Here is a 21341-nt window from a genome sequence, read left to right as displayed (position 1 = left end):
CGTTCCAGATCCACCCCCAAAGTCTCCAGAGATTTTCCAACACAAGCCCTAGTGAGGGGTAGGGTTGCCAAGTCCAATTCAAGAAATATCTGGGGACTTTGGGGGTGGAGCCAGGAGATATTAGGGGTGGAGCCAAGATCAAGGCTGTGACAAGCATAATTGAACTCCAAAGGGAGTTCCAGCCATCACATTTAAAGGGACAGCACACTTTTTCAATCCTTCCTTCCATAGGAAATAATGAAGGATAGGGGCACCTTCTTTTGGGGCTCATGGAATTGGCCCCCCTGGTCCAATCTTTTTGAAACTTTAGATGTATTTTGGGAAGAGGCACTAGATACTATACTGAAAATTTGGTGCCTCTACCCCAAAAAACAGCCCCCCCCCGAGCCCCAGATACCCGCGGATCAATTCTCCATGGTTTTCTAAGGGAATAAATCTCCATAGGGAATAACAGAGTTCCCAGCAGACATTTCCCTCCCCTCCCCCGCTTTCTGACGACCCTGAAGCAGGGGGAGGGCCTCCAAACCGGGGGATCCCCTGCCCCCACCTGGGGATTGGCAACCCTAGTGAGGGGCTGCTGGGCTCCAGCCTAGCTGTTCTGCTGAAGACTCCTTTAAAAACTGTCCCTACACAGAACCAGACAAGAAAAAGCTGCTTGAAAAGGGCGGGAAAAAGAAAAGCTTGGGAGGGAAGGGAAGCCTCCGCCTGGCCTTGGCGAGCGCCCGCCTCTTTCACAGAAAAGGGCGGCCCTCTCTCTTCCGTGCCTGCCCTCCCAGCCGCCATGGCCGGCGAACAGCTGCACATCCTCACCGGCGGTGGCGGGAAACTTCGCCTCAAGCGCAAGAGGCCGCCGGCGAGTGGAGGGGCCGGCCTTCCCCCTCCTCCGCCGCCCCCTGACCGTCCCCAGTGAGTCTCCGAAGGGAGCCAGCCCAAGGTTTCGCCTGCAACGCCGGCCGGGCTGCATCCGCTGGTCTCCCAGGCCCAGGGAAGCTCTGCAGGCGAAATTGGGGAGGGGGGGTGGGGAGCAGCAGGCGGAGATCCCTGCAGCCGCAACGCCACAAAAGGGTTAGCCGCAAGGGTGGCCAAACTCGCTTAACGTAAGAGCCACACAGAATAGACATCAGATGCTTGAGAGCTGCAAGGAAGGAAAGAAGGCAAATAGAAGTGGAGGGAGGGAGAGGTGGAAAGAAGGCAGCTTTAACTCTAAATGCTGGAGCTTACAGGAGCGCAGCTCCTGAATCTCCAGCCAGGGTCTGCATGTAGTGGGGAGTTCTCTCCCCACTGCACACAGATCCCGGGGTATATGCAAATGAGGTAGGCTACTGAGCTCCTGCACCTTTTTTCCTCCTGCAAAATGACCCATCTAAATGCATTCTCCAAGCTGGCCAACGGGACGGTGGGGGCTTTGAGAGCCACACAGTATGTGTTGAAAGAGCCACATGTGGCTCCCGAGCCACAGTTTGGCCACCTCTGAGTTAGCACGATGTTATTCCAGTGAGAGGTTGCCAGCCTCCAGGTGGCGCCTGGAGAGCTCCCGGCAGGACTTTATTTCGGGTTGCCGTATGTTGAAAAGGAATCTCCCTACTGACCTCAAATTTGGTCCACCTTATAACTAATAAAAGCTTAATTCTGGGCGTAAGTTTTCACATACACACACACTGTGTGCACGCATGAAAACTTATACCCGGGACAAAACTTTGTTGGTCTTCAAGACGCCACTGGACTCCAACTTTGTTCTGTTGCTTCGGACCAACTGTGCTACCCAGCCGGATTCAAGTGACGACTTTCATTTTAAATATTCCCACTATTTAAACTGTGGTAATTGCTATCAATTAGGACTATTCCTAACCTTCCAAACCCCAAAGAGGACATTTTCACCATCTTTCTTTAAAAAGAGCCCAATAAATCACACAGCTGGTATTCAGACGGTACAGATCAGTTGCTTTGGAGGATGGACTCCCCAAACCCCATCCTCCACAGGCACTTCCCAACCCAGAGCTAGCAGCCCTAGTTAATAGAGCTGCCAGGTCTGACTCAGGAAATATCTGGGGACTTTGGGGGTGGAGCCAAGAGCAAGGGTATGACAAGCATCATTGAACTTCAAATGGAGTTCCGGCCATCACATTTACAAAGGATTGTCTTCCTTTCCTTCACTGAACATATTGGAGGATGGGAGCACCTTCTTTTGGGGCTCATAGAATTGGACCCCTATGGCCCAGTCTTTTTGAAGCTTGGGGGGAATTTGAGAGGCGCCAGGTGCCACTGGACTCAAACTTTGCTTGGTAGACGCCAAGTGAACTCAAGTTTGGTCGCTCATTGTCATAAATAGAAAACCAGCTTTGTTTATGGCTGTTCCTAGTGCTGAACTGTTTCCAACAGCTGAACCCGGAAGCTGCAGCTAGTGTAGAACGCGGCGGCTAGGCTGTTGCTAGGACTCCTGAAGTGGGAGCACATACAGCCAGGGCTGCGTGAACTGCACTGGCTGCCAGTTACATACCGGGTTTGCTACAAAGTGCTGGTTATTACCTTTAAAGCCCTATATGGCCGAGGACCTGCCTACCTGAGGGACCGTCTTTCCCCATACGAGCCCCAGAGAGCACTGAGGTCAGCAGGGAAGAACAAGCTGACTATCCCTGGGCCAAAAGAGGCCAAACTGCAGAACACCCGCGCACGGGCCTTCTCCATCGGAGCTCCACGCCTATGTAACCAGCTCCCGGAAGAGGTGCGGGCCCTGCGGAGTCTTGACCAATTCCGCAGGGCCTGCAAGACTATCCTTTTTAGATCGGCTTTTACAGACTGTTGATTTATGATCGCTAAATAAATGGATCCGCCAAAAAATTTTGCCCAGGGATCCTCGCTATTACGTAAAACTGACAGAAATAGCGCCAGGAACATCACTGTTCTGTCAAATTATGTCAAATGTGAATTTAGAATTGTTTAGGAAAATGTTATTTTAAAGTCTTGTATATTTATTGTATTGTATTTTATGGATGTTGTTAGCCGCCCTGAGCCTGCCTAGGCGGGGAGGGCGGGATATAAATAAAATGTTATTATTATTATTATGAACACAAATGGCAGATCGCTGTTGCAAGCAAACGGCAAAACTGTAAACCAAGTTTAATTGACCTGTGCCGCCCCCTTCTAATAACAAGCTGGACTGTTTATACCCTTGAATATTTTTTCCCCACAGTGAACAATTTGCGCTGCATCCAAAGATGTTTAGCAAAAAAAAAAAAAAAGTGTTCTGATGCTGCTTCAGGAGGTTCACTGTGAATTTGGCCATTTGCATTTGATGAAGATCGCTGCTTTTTCAGACCACCGCAATTACTCAAGTGCAGAAGGGCATTGTATCATAAGGATACCAGATATTGCTTAGACAGCTCTCAATATAGACACAAGGACTGGGAAAGGTACTCAGACAATCTACTTTACGGGAAGGCATCAAGAATGGGAGACAGGAGCAGAAGTACATTAATTCAGATTAATGGGGTGGATTGTTCATGATGCACAGATAGCAAGGAGGGATGATGTACGCAGACCCATAAACTGGGGGTCAGTCAATCTGTGCCAACAGAGGACTGGGTTAGTTTAAACTAATATTGGCACACTAGGAACTAAGTAGCTGAGTGGAACGGAATTTTTTTTAAAAAACTGGGCATTCTAGGGAGTTTGCCTTCTTGCTTCAAAAGACAATAACCAGAATGGCCTCATCTAATTTATTGCCCAAGCATTTATTTTATTTTCACACAGGGATTACTTTGTATTTTACATTTTCTACTGTGTTGTGTTTTGCACAGCAGAGAAGCGTGCTATAGAGGGCTACACTAGACGCAACAGGCAATACTGGTGAAAAGGAGGTACCACACAGTCAACAGTCCACACAATTGCTTTGCAGATTAGCAAAAGTGGCACTATGTGTTGGAAGAAATGCCCACTTTGAACTGTTTGAGTTGATGTTTGTTAAGTGCGACATCTGACAAGATGACCGTAGATATGCTGTCATCCTCCAGAGCTCTTTATTTTGCAGGACGAGGGACAGCAACTTGGGCTGGTTTGAAGCGCAAGGTTTAAGTGAGGCTGACAGAACGTGGCTGGCATTACTCAAGGCTGCAGACCCCCAGCTGAACCTCTCAACCTTGGGAAAAGTGGCCAGGTTTCCAGTGTTTCTTAACAAGGTAAGAACACCTAGGAAATGCGCTTAAAACAGTCTTCAAAAACTGAAAATCTTTCCTCACACAACAATGTCCAGTGGAAAGGTACCCAAAAACACACATGGAAGTTCAAAATGAGATTTCCACCCTATTTCTATTTTTAAAAAGCTTTAAATGCCACTTGGGAAACTAGAAGATTTTACAAGATGGTCATGACCATCTTTATGTATTTACCTTTAGGATAACTTGCATTTTGTCTGTGTTACAGAGCTCTCAAATTACAAATCCTCAGCCAAAGCCAGAAACATTTAATTTTGGCTTGGAACAGATTCAGTGGCAGCCCTTTCCGCTTTACCGCAAAGAGGGAAACATTATCAATCACAGGATTCCTCAAAACTTAGAGAGCCCAACTACCAGTCTAGTGGAACAAGAAATTTATGAAGATGAACGATCCAACACCGTTTCTCCTGTACCTGTGCAGACACCCCTTGTAGCCAATAAGCACACCCCTAAAAAATCAAAAACGGGGCACGGCACAGGACATTCCTCTAAAGATTGTGGGAAGATTAAAAACTCTCCGCGCACTCACCGTCAAAACTCACCCAGGTTTTTTGGACCAACAGCTGTTCAGCAGAAGTTAGGCTTGCGAGAGCTTTGGAAAAAGGCTTCTACGCAAAGCCAACTGAAAAGCGCAACAGAAAGTGAAAAACAAAGAGCTTCCAGTAAGGACACCCTGGGACAAAATAGGACCGCATTGCTATTACCTTCACAAGGAAGTCCTGCTAATTCCAGTGCCAGTGGCCTTCAGCAGAAATCAGTATGCCAGAATGAAGACCTCTCAACTCTTGACTGTTGTCCTATGTGTCAGTTCCACTTCACTGGAACGTAAGTAATTACTATATCACTCTGGAATTCATTTTCATTACGGCATGAAATCCAAACACACCATCTCTGAATACATAAATATATATGCTTTTGTATATCAGTGTTAAGTCCTGTAATCAATCTGATGTTTACACAGTTTGAACACAATGTTAGAAACTTTGTCGCTTGTCATCCAGATGAGCTTTTGTATGACTTGCAGAAACAAAAGAGCTTCAAGGTAGCCTAGTCAGCATAAATGTAATACTCCATACCTCAGAATATTCACATTCCAAAATGAGTTAATATTTTAGAACAACAGCTCAACAAAGTGTGTACTGGCCAAGGTTTTGTATCCAGAATTATGTCCACAGATTCCACCCCGCCCCCCCAGTGAAGTCAAGAATGATTGGAGATGCATGTTATTGATTACCCAGAAAAGCAAAGCTTGTGAGCTGCTGCTGCTGCTTTGCCAGTTTTGTGCAGTTTGGGACTAATTTCACTGGCACATCTGATAAATTTGTGTTCTGCTTTCTAGATTGTCACAACTGGACCGCGATAGCCATCTTGCTAAATGCTTGTCTGAGAGTACAGAAGATGTGATTTGGTAACGTAACAGGAATCACAGTCATCTGAGAAACATCTGAGCATCGACAGAGAAATTTAGGAAGTCTCACAGCTATACCCCATTACTGTGATTAACAAGAAAAGCAGAAGTTCAAGGGGACACTTAATTAATCCTCTATTATGCTGTAAACCCTATTTGCATCCTGATCTTGCGATACGACTGTTTGGGGAGTAACAGTGGGAGAACCAAAGGAATTTGGATGCACATATGGTTCCACTACGGCTTTCCACACAAACGAGTATTATTGAAGAATCTGTTTCAGAAGGTCAGATAGTTTAATGAAACTTTACAGAATTTTTTGGAGGGAAAAGCCATTTGTGGCACTATGACTTAATTGGGGATGATTAACTGACCAGAAAGCTTTTTGAAACTGTATACTTCCAATATGCATTTTGAAAAAACCCTTAAATAAAAAGGTGGTTAGAATCTCCTCTCTTACCATTTTTGTGGTCTTATTCAGAACGTTCCTTTATCCTCTTCTGAACTGCATTTCTGAAGGTTTTAAAAGGACTTAAGCTTTAATAGCTCCACGAACACCTTAGCAAGTTCAGCATTCTTGGGCCAACACATGGGAATGACACTGACTACTTTGCCAAGAAGATTCAGCAGTACAGCAAATGGTGTTTTAAGATTAGGCAACAAGGGTCCAGAACGCACACTCATTTTCTGTCTTAAAAATAGGCCTGACTTGCGTGTAAAAACATCAAATGCTGTGAACCCACGTACAACCAATTCTAACTTCTGAGTAACCAGGCTTAGACTTAAAAGCCCCAAAAAGAAACCTGTGGCTGTAATCGATACTTAAACTCAATGTGAATTATACTGCTAACATATCTGCTTAGTGAAACAACAACAGTCTAAGCTTTTTCATTAAAGTCTTTAATAGATGTGCAAGAATATAAATGGATCTTAGCTGTTTATGGGTTAGTATACCATCTTCTGCACAAATAAAACTGGCCAAAGATCTCAACTAGTTAATTATACAAAACTACAAGAACATATTTTACTGTTTTACAATCATTAAATTAGCTAGAGAGTTTTCATTTACATTTCATTTACATACCTAAGACAATTATATCGTCACCAGATCCATTTTGCAATATATTAGGATTTTTCTTTAAACCACACATTTAATTACATCCTTCATTTTTTATTCTTTAATTTATAAAACAAGTACTTCATATAAAAAATTTCCCCTTCATTGTGAACAGAACATTATACACTTGCACATGAGCGACTAACTTGTAACCAGCAACTTATTTGGCAACACAGCAACATTGTAAATTCCTTAAATTTGTAAGTAAATCAAGGACTCGTTTTTATTATAATCAGATGAGCAAATGTGGTGTTCACCCACTTGCCCTACTGTAGTGTTCTGATATCACAGAAGTTTAGGGTAAGAAACCCTCACATTTTGACTTGTCCCCTTTGCTAAAGACCCAGACAGCATCATTGTGTGTCACCCTGCCATGCAAAAAAAACCAGCTGTTCAGTTGTATACCCAAGACAAAGAGACACAGTACATTTTGGGGCACACTGAATAATTCACAGAGAAGGGGTTAAACATTTTTGTGTGTGTGTGTGTGGGGGGGGGAGAACCTTGTTGGTTCTTTTAAAAAGGAAAATGGGATGGATTCTTTTTTAAGTAGGTAACTGGGTTATCTAAATCCCCAAGAGTATGGGGCAAGGTACTTCCAACTGAACTTTTTTTTAGTTAGTTAAATGCTGGTTTGAATGTGTCCTGCTTAATCTGAAGCGTCACAGATGTGCGTTAATTGTGGCCAGGGTGAGGGATATACAAAGGGTAGTCTCAACTGATGGGTTTCTTGAGAAGGTTTTCAGTACCATGATTTGGCAGTCTTATCCTAGCACCTCATGGACTTGAATGCAATGAGATGTTGTGTTCAGCACCTAATGGAATGCTGCACCCTGAGAAACCTATACAATAAAAGCAAAAGTGAAAACCCTTGCAAGTCGTCTCGCATTTTACACCCAATTGAGGTGAGAGGTCATGGCACACAGGGTTTCTATCCTTTCTGCAGACCACCCCCCTGAACCGCAAGCTACTCAATGGAGTTGGAACAAAAACCTACCCCAAAAAATGAAATACTGCCTCCACCCTCATCCATAAAGAGGCTGATACATCGTTACAGGATTCTGAAAGTTTTTAAACAGCAATGCGCTCTGGTATGTCCTCAAAAAACAAATTGCCAGTATTTCAATTCCAGAGCGGACACAAACGGTTAATCCGACATAAGACTCCGTAGTTTCCAAAGGGAATAGGGACGTGTCTCATCCTTCTACAATACTTGTATATCTGTTCATTTTTTTTCTCCTTCATTAAGTTACTGCTTTGATGCATGTGGCCTTTCCTGAATCCTCTAGGAGAACTAGTCAATGGCACATGCAGAACTATTCAAAGCCGGTAGTTCTAAGTAGGAGGTGTGCTTTATCAGAAAAAATGCAATATGTTGATGGATAGTCTAGAATTAGTTTTTAAACTTTTAAGGCTACGATCCATTATGTTTCCATTGTTCCTTTTGAATACTGCATCGATAAAAATATTTTTTTTTCTTCCAAAAATCTAGTATACAACACAAGACATTGTAGGCACTGCTCAAGTATTTTCAGTCATCCACCATGTGCAAATTTAAAATTTTCTGAAAGATTTGGTAGTTTTTCCCCCCCCTCCCACATCAAGCGTCATCTAGGTGTTATAACTGATCAGCTGTAATGTAGAATGGTTATTGCTGAGACCTCTGCCTCTTTTAAGAGTTCAATGGAGATAAGTTAGTATTAAGATAGCAGCTGTTATTTTGTATGTTCCGTGTGTAAAATACTTATTTTTTTAAATAATCAGAACTTACCAGGGTTATCAAGTGTTCCAAATATGGAATATTTCTTACGTACTTTATCCATCTAGGCACTTAAATTCTGTACCCAAATTTGTTTAAATTGCTAATAAAACACAACTCCTTTTTATTTCTTTATATATATATATATATTATCACATTATATATATATATTATATATTTATAAAACTGACACATTTAAGATAGGTACCACTTGTGGAAAAAAAGGCATCTAAAGTAAGCTTCAACACCACTAACATTTTTTATTCTTCAAGATGTTACACGCTGTTCTAGTAGCTCGTCGCATCGAACGTCCATCAAAAGCACATGGCTTTGAACATGGTTTGGAATATCTCTCTTTCCCCTCCCACCCCCCAAGGATGCAATAAACCACTGGTCCTTCATGAAGCAGGCACGAAATGTAGATTTCTTCGTGAAGCCGGTTGTGTCAGTCAGTGCCCCAAACTTTAAAAAAACAAAAATCAGAGGAAGACACCCACCAAAAAAATCACGTTCTCTTTGAGTTTTCAGCAGCAATCATTGTCATTGGTCTCCATTCAAAACCTTACAGTTCCCCCCAGCCTTGCATGCATATACTGTTGTTAAGGATTAAATGTAAAAGTTCGTTCACATTGTTTGTCCTCGATGTAGATGCCGTCTCTCTCATACTGTTTCCTCAGCTGACAGCAACAACGGATTAATATATTCAAATCCTTCAAATTCTGACTGGTCTATTCTTTTTATTACGTCTCTGAAAACAGAATATACTCAAGTTACCTATCGTTTGCAGAAATTTCAGGTTGTTTTTTTTTTAAAATAATGCATAAGGTTTGTACAATATAAACCTAGGTTGGAATCCAAAGACATGCCTGCACGCACCCTCCCCATACAGACTGGCTTTTCAAGGAACACAAAGCAAGGGGTTTCTGCTCCAGGAAGAGCCCTCCGTGACACAACATGAAGTTGCTGCTGCTCACCTTTAGTGGCTCTTTGATTTACGGGAGAAAGGTGAAGGGCTGAAAAGCCCAAATATATCACATGGCCCTTTGGCTTACGACCAGGGCTTTTTCTGTAGCAGGAACTCCTTTGCATATAAGGCCACACCCCCTGATGAGGCCAATCCTCCTGGAGCTTATAGTAGGCCCTGTGCTAAGAGCCCTGTAAGCCAGGGGTGTCGAACTCATTTGTTATGAGGGACGGATCTGACATAAATGAGACCTTGTCAGGTTCAGCCGTGTATGTATCTTTAAGATTAGGCAGCAGAGAGATAAATTTTATAAAGGACACAAACACAAATATAATATTTTTAAAAAAAAAAACAAAACCTAAAACATGCTTAAAACATTAGCACTTGTTGGTCTTAAGGGTGCTTTCTTTGTATCTCTCCCATGGGATCCAAGGAACTGGGCAAAAGCAGCTCTGGCTCTTTCCTTCTCCAGGTCCCCTGGAGGAGGAGGAGCCTCAGCCAAAAGAAGGAAGAGAGGATCAATAGCTTTGCTTTGTGATTGAGAGAGCCTGGCAAGGCAAACTCTCCCTCCCCCCTGCTTCCTCCCCAACGGAAAAACCTCACCAAATGGAAAAAATAGAAGTTTTGCTCTGTAGCTCCCATGCGATTGAGCAAGCCTGGCAAAGCAAGCTGTGATGCAGAAGGAGCAAGAGAGAGGGAGAAGGAAGCAGATGACAGCCAGTTGCTTGGGGGCCTGATGGGAGCCCTCCAGGGGCCTGTTTTGGCCCCCTGGAACACACATTTGACACCCCTGCTGTAAGCTCCTGGAGGATTGGCTACATCAGGGGGTGTGGCCTAATATGCAAAGGAGTTCCTGCTACAAAAACAGCCCTGCTTACAACTAATCTATCATGCAAGGCTAATACCCCAGAAATGAGTGTAGAAGTTCATATTGACCACGTGAAGCTGTCTTACACTGAATCAGACCATCAAAATCACTAAGATTGGCAGCAGCTCTCCAGGGTCTTAGGTAGAGAGTTCTTTCCCATCACCTGCTACTGAATCCTTTGAACTGGAAATGGCAGGGATTAAAGCTGGGACCTTCTGCATCTCAAGCAGCCTCTCTCCCCCTCCCCATAATCTCATTCTTAAGTGTGCCAAGCAAGGGGCACGGAAGGATAGAAGGGAAAAGATGGAGGCCAGGCTCCTTCCAACACTGAAAGAGCAAGGTTCAAGTCCAGTGGCTCCAACAAGAGTTCCAAGGTTCAGTCTAGAGAGTCAACATTCCTTTCATCAATTACAAGGGAGCTTTGATTCTGGAAATGTTTATGGTCTTTTTGGTGCTACTGGACTCAGAGCTTGCTCTCCTGCTGCAGACCAACACGGCTACCCATCTGAAACTATCTTTCAAGACAGGAGGCTGAGTTGAACATATAGGAAGACTATGAATCTACCAAAACAGCCACCCCCTATTGATTTATCTCTTTGTCCCTGTGCTTTTCTCCCTCAACTCCCGGTTACTTAGCTTTTGAGCTTTTGTCGACGCAAACAGGCCCGTTCTGTTAATGATATTGTTGTAATACAGAACATAGCCAGGTTTGTGAAATCTTTGGCATGTGCAAAATCCAACAAGAAAAAGAACCGCTTAATTCACATTGCTTGGACATCAAACGTTCAAAAATACAGGACCGTACTCATCATCTGGAGTTAGCTGTACAGGTTCGCTGGTGAACTGGGTATCAAAGTTATCCAAGCCGTAATCATCTGTGATCTGAGGCTGAAATGGGGGAGTTGCCTGCTTCTTTTCCAGCTGCAAGTTGGGGAGGAGGAGAAGACAAGGGAAATAACTGGGTTATTACAAAGGTGGTTAGTAGACTCACAAATAATTGGTGTGCTACCGCAATACTCAGCATATGAGGCAGCTTCTTGCAATTCCACGCACACACCCAATTTCTAGTCTTAAAATACAGAAGAGAACCTGAGAATATACTGATAATGTTTGCTGCAAGCCCAGAAATTAAATGTCGGGCAGGATATCCACAGGTCATGGAGTGGGGTTTGGGGCCTAGTATCTCCTTTTCTTCTGCTCACATCCATTACTTTTCATATCCTTGTTTTCTACAAGAAGTCCTACTACAGTGGTCTTACTCCAGCCTCTTCTAATCTCCTGTCTGCTAATGTGACGTGAGGCCTACAAGTTTGCTGAAGCACACAACCTCAGAACCCTGATTTCAATAAAGCCTAGTGGGTTTGGGGAGAACATCTAAATGAACCCATGTCCCGACAAGACTTGCTTCAATACTGTAAAACCAAGTTTGAGTCCAGTGGCGCCTTTAAGACCAACCAAGTTTTATTCCAGGTATAAGCTTTTATGTGGACGCACACTTCTTCACATACAGGAAAAGAGAGTGTTGGGGGGGGGCGGTTTAGTTGCCAAGAAAGGCTAGTTAGAGTCAACTGCCTCAATCTAATCTCAGCTATAATCGCTCAGTTACTTACGCATCTTAACCCCATCCTCTCTCTTCCTATATGTAATGCCTGTGGAAATTCTGTTTCACTATCTGAAGAAGTGTGCATACACACTGAAGCTTATACCTTAAAAAAAACGTCGTTGGTCTTAAAGGTGCCGTGTTTCTGTGCTTCAGACCAACACGCCTACTCACACACGATGCATCTATATTCTAGCTTGTAAGTGTTAAGACAAGCCTCTGCTAAATGATCAAGATATCCTGTTTTGAGATACGCAACGCAAAACACCTGTGACAAACTTAACTGTAGGAAATCATTACTGTCGGCAGCACAGGGAAGCTGAGCACGACTTCCATTGCATTCTGAAATCAAGTAATGCCTCAATTATGTTCCCTACTACTATTAATTGTACACACAGCCAAAAGCCTTGACTCTTTCTGAGAAAGTTACAGAGCTGGATCAAAAAAGGGGTGTGCCAGTCGTTCCCCAATGCTTTGGAATTCTGTATCCCAAGCAGCAGCTTCATGTGCCAGGCAACAAGCCCCTCTGAAAACTGACGGGCCTTTCAAAAGCCATTTGCGATATAACGAGAGCCTGCTGTTTAAAGGCAACCCCCCCCCACACACACACCAAGGGCCTTGCCCAAGCTCTTGAGCATATCTAAAGTGGTTCTCTGGAACTTGTCCATGCAGTTGAATAAAGCAGGCTTCATCAAACAAGTTCAACAGAGCTGCAAAGCTGGAAAATCGGTCTGTTTCCTTTCTGGAAGCCTGAAATGGTCTCCCTTTGGTGCCTTAGCAGGCTGAGACAGAAGGTACACCCACAGAAATTAATTCATGTGCAAATTGGCAGGCTTAGTCCCAAGCCAAATAAATATCCGCAAATCAAATACTGGCTGTGTTCCTCAAATAATTCCAACACAAATAACTACAGGGGGAGGGGGATGAATAGGGCTAATACTCAGTGGTATGGCTGAATAAGTAATTAACAGTTCTAATCTGTCTAATTTTTATACCAAGACAGCTCCAGAATATATGGTGCACCAACATAAGCCACGTGCTGGGCAAAACGAGGCCATGGCAGAAATAAAAATGCACCATTGATCTTGTGAACTACAGTGCCCGCCCCCTTTCCAGCTAAGCAAACAGGCAGGGATCCAACACACTGTTTAGGCTCACACAAGCCTTTGACTTTTCTGATTTTTGCTGCTTTGAACATCTGACCCCTCTCTGCCTCCAGCCGTGTTCGAAAAGCCCTTGTGGCTGTGCAGCACGTGTGTGTGTGTGGGGAGGTGGATTGTTACTTACACACACACACACACCCTCCCTTGAAACTCTCAGCTCACGGAACAAGTTCCACATTTCTTTGGAGCCTAGCCACAAACTGTCTGGCAAGTTACCTTGATTCTCAAATTTAAGAATGCTTTAAGATGCTAATTTTATTATTCAAGCAGAGAAAAAGGCATAGAGTGTGAAGAAACCGCAATAAAACCTAAATGAAGGAGGCTTTTAAACCGAAAGATCAATTGAGACAAATGCTTTGGAGATATAAAAACCAGTCTACAGCCATTCCAGCTGCGGGAGGTTGGCACGTGGGCAGGCTTTATGATGTCTCGAATGCGGCATTCATCTCTTTTTGAAATATGAACGTGTATATATTTAAATAATCTCCAGCAAAAGTGAGTACTCACTCACACATGGGTGGGCGGGGGCACACTTCTGCTGAACATGAAAGTATGTTTTCCAAAGGCAGTAGACACCAAATGCATTGCCATACTGGTGGTATCATAGAAATACAATGCCCATTTGAGTGTATGGTAATAAACGACCTCCTCCCTGCCTGACCAAATTTATGCCGCAACTGAGACAGAGAAGGATATTCAGGCTCTAGCGTTTTCAATGGCTGCCTATGTGAAAGAGAGCTCAAGCTGAAAGGGCGCAAGTTCAATAATTAAACAGAGTAAACTGCAAAATTAAAACCCTTCTTAAAGTCTACAAAAGCAATTGACTCAAATATGCTTTTGCAGATGTATGCTGCAAAGAGCTACTGTATGTGGGCTCAAAGGACAGGCCAAGTGTCACAAAGAAAGCATACGATGATGACAGAGTTGAACCCCCACCCTTTGCCAGAGACTGGCCACCAGACCTAAGCATCGTTCCAATCTTTCAAGGCCAGCTTGGATGAGCCTGATTGGCCACAGGAGGTCACTATTCCGCTGGAGAAAATTGGATACATAGGTAGACTTTATCTCTTCTTGGAAGAGGTTCTTATGCTATAATGTATTGCAGGATTTCTGGGTTTCTAACTGTTTTATGGACAACGAAAGAAAATTTTAACTGATGAAGGAAAAAATATATAAATACGAGTACCAGAATGGAAGCAGTCATATAAGAAGAAGATGAAGATATTGAATTTATACCCTGCCCTCCACTCTGAATCTCAGAGTCTCAGAGCGGCTTACAATCTCCTTTATTTTCTTCCCCTAAAACAAACACCCTGTGAGGTAGGTGGGGTTGAGAGAACTCTCACAGAAGCTGCCCTTTCAAGGACAACTCCTGTAAGAGCTATGGCTGACCCAAGGCCATTCCAGCAGCTGCAAGTGGAGGAGTGGGGAATCAAACCTGGTTTTTCCAGATAAGAGCCTGCACACTTAACCACTACACCAAACTGGCTCTCAAAATGGTCTGGTCTCTTTCTGATGCATCCTTAACATTTTTTTTATTTTACGCTGTAAAATTCATCCAACACTCTCGCCATTTTTACACTAGATTTGACAAAACGCAGAGACTTGGTATCAAGATAAGCTGTCTACAGTGAAAACTTGGGACATGCTGTCCACACTGCTGCTGTTATTAGCCAGCCAAATGCCTCAATGACAGTATGACACTTATTTATCACTATTAGATCCTCTTGCTCCAAGGAGCTCAGGATGACATAATTGGGGCACGTGAGAGTAGGCTAGGGTGAGGGACAGAGACAGGCCTATGATCACCAGGTGAACTTCACAGAGGGATAGGGATTCAAAAGTGAGGTCCAACAAACCACCTACAGCGGTGCCAATTTGTTGACAGAGGACACACATTAAATGCCTGGGAGGGGGGTTAGGAAACAGTTTCTCTGCAATTGAAATATGATTCTCATTAAGCCTGGGAACCAGTGTTGCTCTCTCATCCTTTGTGGTTGAGGTGGAGGCAGCTGTCTCACACTTAACAATTTCAGGACGAGCCTACAATCCACACAACATGTTTCCATTCATCTCACTGCTCATGCCGACAACTATGTTCCAAAAGCGTCTTTGGACAACATGTCGGTTAAGTTTCTATATACAAACTGCAAGACCACCAAGAAACCAAAATGAAAGTAATCAACATTACCAGATCCCAGTCTATACTGCGAAAGAATGTATGCGATTTGATATCAGAGAATCCAGTTTGCGGTTGGCACCCAAGCCTTTCTTTGGGATCCTGCAGAGACAAACACCAAATTAATTATGCCATTACTAGGTGGGAACTTACAAACACACACACAATTCATATATTTATATCCTGCTTTTCCTATTTTAGCTCCGGGTAGCTTACAAACTCTAAGGCTAAGCAGCACAGTTAAGAATTGTATCGTAGAACCTTAAGATCCAAGAACAAAACATCACTGATACACTGGCTGCCCATCCACACACACCACTCAATTCATGTCTAATTTAGGATATATCATCACCCAAAGGAAAACCATATGAGCACACAAAGCTGTTTGATACTGGATTAGACAAATGATGACTCATTTGTCAGAGTCAGTACTGGCTACTCTGACTGGCATCGCCTGTCCAGGATCTCTAACAGAGATCTTCCACATCACTTCCTACTTGATCCTCTTCATGGAAGTTGTCATGGATCAAACCTGGGACCTTCTGCATGCAAAGCAAAGGCTCTAACACTGCTGTGGCTCCCTTCTCTCACTGGAAGAAGAGACAGTCTTAGTGTACAAAGGGCTCTCTGTGTTGGTACCTTGTAGACCACCTCGGGAACTGTTCCACAGCACAGAGGCAAGCAACTGGAAAAGCCTGGAATGGATGGGGGCAGAATGGACTCCCATGAGGGAAGAAGGGTACCAAGAGAAGAAACTGCAAGTTGGCGCAAGGACTGAGAAGAGAGAAGCAATCCTTCGCATTTAGAAAATATTGGGCCATATCAACGTACAGTATACGGCTACTAGCAATATGAGTTAAATGTGTTTCTTCTTCTGATTAAAAATAACCTTTCATCTTATCCTATCACTTAACCTTTCCAACAGGATTTGTCTAGGAACTCCACTTTTTCTGCTTGTAAATAAATGGACTAAGGCTTGCTTATTAGCCAGCAAGTCTCACTGAACTCAGTGGGGGTTGTTTCTACTAAGCCTGTTTAGGACAGCACTGCACACCTAATATAACAGATATTAAGCATATGAAAACATTTACTCAGTAAGGTCTTGCAACAGACTGGCAATCTTTAAGAACTCAAACACTTCAAATTACATTTGGAATTTTAATGCTGTGAAATTGGGATATGACAACTACATCCATTAGAAAAGTATTCTTCATTAAGTGCCTCTGCCAGCGTACCTTTTAAAAGCAATACAACTTCACTGAGGACAATGATTATTATTACAAGGACCTGTGGAACCTACCTTATTTAAAAATCCTTTCAAGACATGAGAGGCCTTGACAGAAAGGAATCTTGGAATCCGGATTGGTTTTTCAAGGATAACTGTAAAAATGAAATGTTAAAGGAAGGACACATTATCCTGGGATGCTAAAAGCTTCACTATTGTTATTCAACAGGCTTGGGGCAGACAATTAACTGAGGACTCTGTAGAATCTTGCCTGTAAATGGGAATGCAGGAGTGTAGCAATTGTTTAAATTGGATGGAAAAGGGAAGAGCTAGACACAGGACAGAAGGCAGTAAACGGAGGACAGAAGAAGAGACCAAGGAAAAGTGGCTACCGAGGGAAAGGGCTGTGTCTGAGACAGAGGAAAACCAGGGAAGAGGCAGGGCTACCCCAGATGGAGAGATGAATCAGAAGTCAGTGCAAGGGGATTTGTTTTATCAAGAAAACTGGAATCAAGGACAAGAAGCTGCAGAGAACAGTCAGGAAAGGGAGAGAAGAAGGGAAACAGCCTCTCACAGCTGCCATGGGGCTAAGCTCACAGTATTCCTGACTAGCTGTATGCCATTGTTCCTCAAATGGAAAGCCAATACAGCTATAGGCATGTTTAGAGAATTTTAAAACACCAGTAGCAGTACTTGATGATCCAGGACCAACCCACAGCATCTGTGGCCACAAGTGCCTCAGAGGCAACTTCAGGGGGATTGTCAGGTGAAGCCCTTTCTTGGAGGAGGACAACTTGATCCTTAAGTGCCTTCAGGCTGGTCTGCTCTAATGAGGCTTATGCAGGATGACCCTTGAAGCCTGCTCAGAAACTTCCACTGGACCAAAAACACACTTAACAGCAGGAGTACCAGCCACACTGAAACATCAGTTCCCAGTTCATTTCTGGACACAATTCAAAAAGCCTCCACCCTTGTTAATGCAAGGAATGACATCTCTTTTATCAGCCTCTCTAGGCAACATGATTTTTAGAAGAGACACCACTTGAAATTTCTTCTTTAGCTACGTTATGACTGCTGGGGACCAGGGCCTCTTTAGCAGCAGTCCTCTTTCCTTAGAATTTCATCTCCAGAGATGTTTGCCAAGCCTGTGTTTTTATCTTCCAAAAACTATTTAAGACATTTCGATTTCAACAAGGATTCAGAAGGCAAAGTGGACCGATGAATTATACAGATGAAAGAACTCAAGTAATAAAAATTACCTTGGAAGAGGTAATCTTCAGTATTCATATCTGGATTGTCAGTAATGATATCAAAGGGAGATCTTCCTGCCATCATTTCAAACATTAGGACACCAAGTGCCCACCAGTCCACGCTGAACCCTGTGAAAGACAATGACATTTGAGAAATACCCATTGAAATGATAGGTTTCCAAATTTCACAAGGCTGCTTCCGTTTGTATCTGCCGAGAGACAGTTCCAAACTGCAGAGCAAAAATTGTCAGAGCATTTTACAGACTGGAATACTAATGAAATCATTTAGTCACGGTTGGGATGTTACGGTGCATTATTATGCACATTATTTTGAAACACCAGTTCAAAATGGGTGAAGAAAAATCAGTATAGTTTGTAAAACGTTAAGGATTCTTCAGGATTATTGGAGAGGCAATAAAGCCAAACACAAAAAACAAAGCTGAATTCTGAGTGTACTGTAGTCCTTCTAAGTGTTTATGTACTTTTGTTGAGATTTCCAAATTTCCTGCATTCAGACAATTGAGCTCAGCCTGCACCGTCATTTTTATCTCTATTCTCTGCTATAAATACAAAGGGATGAGATAACAACAGAGCCATATCATGGACAATTATACTGACTGGTGAAACATTAGAGCTTTATCTCCATGCAATTAATTCCATGGAATTAATTGCTGTGGGATTGCGTAGAGGCAACCTAAGATAAATGGGCTTCTACACACTTTTGGAAGCTCAGTCTATCATCGGGCCTAGATACATGGCCAGATAGCAGAGAGTTCTTCAAAAATGACACGTTATTCTTCTGTACTTTCTCTGAAGTCCGCCATAATGACGGAACTACACAGTGTACTGATGTGGGTCAAATCTTGCAGTTCATCATGAAGTACATTTTTAAAAGTAAGTAATGAACTTTTTTTGTCAAGAGCGAAGACCGTAACATACAAACCATGCAGTTAATCTGTTCTCTCTACTTAATGGCGGCAAGCATCTAAATAAGAAGCACATCAATAGAAACTTGAAATTAGATTTTTAATGACTCCCTGCAATTAAATCATTACATGCTCTATATACCAACTTACCATACTCTTCTCCTCGTAATATCTCTGGAGCAATGTAATTTGGTGTTCCGCAGAAAGTGCTTGTAGTGTCACCAGGGCCCAATCCCTCCTATGAGAGCAACCAATATAGTTCAGTTACAAAAGATTACACATGACCTTCCTTTTTGGGGAAGGGGGTATCATCAACACTTGCAAGTTTCAGAAGTTAAAATGTTTTCAAATATACCGCAATTAGCTGAAGCTGGTACCGCTAATAATTTTAACTCTGCACTCAAAGTAGCAATGGAATGCAATCACAATTGCTGCAGCAATTTCATTTACTTGATGCTGTGTGAGAAGGAAGAAATTCAGCTGTGATTACCTTCCTTGCTGGCAGAACCAATTCTAGGGCTTGCTCCTGATCGCTAACTGCTATTCTTTGAGTGCATGGTCACATACATAACAAGGGATACTGATACCTTCTAATGCACAAGCTGGTCACAGAACCTTCCAAATCCAACACATTTTTATCCCACACCACCATTCTCAACTCCTTATGAAGAATCCGTGGTCCAACTTTACTCATTTACTTTACTCATGAGGTAGCTTCAACTGAGAGAAAAATCTGACTCAGCCTAACCTACTTCAATCTATAGCAAAGGTAATCCAGAAAAAAATTCATGGCAGAGTGGGGATTTAAACCTGGCTAGGTATCAGCTTCCTGACGAATCCTGGGGGCTCTCTTTTGTCAGCAGATTCTGATCCAGAAATAACTCGATCTATTGACAATTTTTTTGGAAACAGTGATCTGCTCAAAACCCAACTAAGATGGGTTCTAATTTGACCTCTTATGAGAAAACAGTTAATGAGTTTTGTAAGATTTTATCCTGCTGTTTGTTCTGTTTCATTCTATTTGAATCGGTTTCAATGCTCATCTAGTCCAACCCCCTGCATGAGGCAGGAAATTCACCTCCCCCCTGACTCCTCCAGTGACCTTCACTCTATGCTGATTAATCAAAGGAAAGGGATTTAAACTCATGTCTCCCAGACCCTAGTCTGACACACTAACTGCTGTACCACACTGGCATCTTGGGAGCACTCAGCTCCCCCTTCCTCTTGGCTTGTGGCTCCTGCATTCCCCTCCTGACAAGAAGTAGGGAAAGCATGCATGCTGCCTGGTTTCTTCTGAAGCTACCATAGGGACTCTAAATCAGGGGTGGCAAACATGCCAAATCAGGCCCCCAGAGGGCTCCAATCGAGCCCCTGAGCAACTCGCTGTAATCCTCTTCCTTCTCTATCTCTCTTGCTTCCTTCTGCATAACAGCTTGCTTTGCAAGGCTTGCTCAAGTGCACAGGAGCTACAGAGCAAAGTCTCTATTTTCTTCATTGGCTGAAACTCCTCCCTTGGGAAGGAAGAGGGGAAGAATAGCTTGCTTTGCCAGGCTCTCTCAATCGAACAGCAGAGTTACTGAGCCAAGCCTTTCTTCTATTGGCTGAGGCTACTCTTTCTTCTATTGGCTGAGGCTCCTCCCCCTCCTGGTCTTCTGGGGAAGGAAGGAGCCAGAGCTTCCTTTGCCCAGTTCCCTGGATCCCACGGGAGAAATACAAAGAGAGCACCTTTAAGACCAATGAGTGCTAATGTTTTTAGCATGTTTTTTTAAAAAAAAAAACACCTTTAATTGTGTTCGTCTGTGTCCTTTATAAGGTTTAAATCTCTGCTACCTAATCTTAAATAGGTACACACATGGCCCAGCCTGACATGGCCTGGCCTGACAAGGTCTCATTTATGTCAGATTCAGCCTTCGTAACAAATGAGTTTGACACCCCTGCTCTAAATCTACTTGAACTGAGAACTCCTCTGTATTTCAGAGAGACTTGACGCATGCCTGCACAAGACCACCAGGAAAAGCACCTTGGTGTCATCCGCCTGGCCTGCACTGAGGTTACAAGGAAGACCAAAACAGAGAGCAGGGGAATTCTTTATGATGCCAGGAACATACTTTACAGTGTTTGGTTTAATGAAATGATTCTGCTGTAGTAAATCTGGGTTGTCTATTTAATCATATTCTGGAGCCTTAAAGTACAATACTGCAGAAGAGGGAGAACATGTCCTGAATGCAACAAGTAAGTTTACCTTGCACATGCCATAGTCTGTTAACTTGATATGACCCTCTGCATCCAGGAGAACATTGTCTAATTTTAAATCTCTGTAGATGATACCTCTTTCGTGTAGGAAGTTCAGAGCAATACAGATCTCAGCAGCATAAAACCTTAAATGAGAAGGGAGATTTCACACTCTGAGAGCAGTGTAATCTAATGACAGCTGGTTCCTTTTGTTTTAAGGAAACAAACCCCAAAGGCAATCTGGACACTCTACAAAGAACTATACTAATCCTGTTTCATTCACAATGCCATAAACACAACATAGCTCACTACTTTTATGGGAACCTCAGTTTTACTTGGTGCTTTTATCAGACTCAGAACACATGCTGTCATGCTTCTGGGGCAATTACTTTGTGGAATTACCGTGTACAACAAAAATGGACCTTGGTATGCTTACAAC

General features: G+C 43.1%; 2 protein-coding genes across 6 annotated transcripts in view; one reads left to right on the top strand and one right to left on the bottom strand.

Moving 5' to 3' along the window:
- The first annotated feature begins 743 nt into the window (after positions 1-743).
- FAAP20 (FA core complex associated protein 20) lies at positions 744-6070 on the top strand. Its single transcript, XM_060259418.1, has 4 exons — positions 744-906; positions 4028-4175; positions 4420-5036; positions 5551-6070. Exons 1-4 carry the CDS (start codon positions 782-784, stop codon positions 5621-5623), a joined length of 963 nt encoding a protein of 320 aa, XP_060115401.1. The 5' UTR covers positions 744-781; the 3' UTR covers positions 5624-6070.
- A 2660-nt stretch (positions 6071-8730) lies between these two features.
- Positions 8731-21341, bottom strand: part of PRKCZ (protein kinase C zeta) — a 111294-nt gene continuing 98683 nt past the window's right edge. For all 5 annotated transcript variants that reach the window (XM_060258695.1, XM_060258694.1, XM_060258697.1 and 2 more), the window contains 7 exons: positions 20913-21048; positions 18821-18908; positions 17754-17873; positions 16570-16649; positions 15282-15371; positions 11133-11248; positions 8731-9243 (listed from right to left, as the gene is read on the bottom strand). In XM_060258695.1, the coding sequence (XP_060114678.1) occupies positions 9156-9243; positions 11133-11248; positions 15282-15371; positions 16570-16649; positions 17754-17873; positions 18821-18908; positions 20913-21048 (718 nt within the window). In that variant the 3' untranslated portion in view covers positions 8731-9155. The remainder of the gene's footprint in view (positions 9244-11132; positions 11249-15281; positions 15372-16569; positions 16650-17753; positions 17874-18820; positions 18909-20912; positions 21049-21341) is intronic.

This window comes from Heteronotia binoei, chromosome 18 (assembly GCF_032191835.1).
Source record: "Heteronotia binoei isolate CCM8104 ecotype False Entrance Well chromosome 18, APGP_CSIRO_Hbin_v1, whole genome shotgun sequence".
NCBI lineage: Eukaryota > Metazoa > Chordata > Lepidosauria > Squamata > Gekkonidae > Heteronotia > Heteronotia binoei.
This window is presented reverse-complemented; position numbering and strand designations above follow the sequence as displayed.

Bases quoted from the DNA above. Each gene is read 5' to 3' on its own strand.
- FAAP20 (XM_060259418.1), top strand. From the start codon at position 782: ATGGCCGGCGAACAGCTGCACATCCTCACCGGCGGTGGCGGGAAACTT. The intron at 4,176-4,419 runs GTAAGAACACCT...TCTGTGTTACAG, and splicing joins TTCCAGTGTTTCTTAACAAG to AGCTCTCAAATTACAAATCC. The intron at 5,037-5,550 runs GTAAGTAATTAC...TCTGCTTTCTAG, and splicing joins CAGTTCCACTTCACTGGAAC to ATTGTCACAACTGGACCGCG.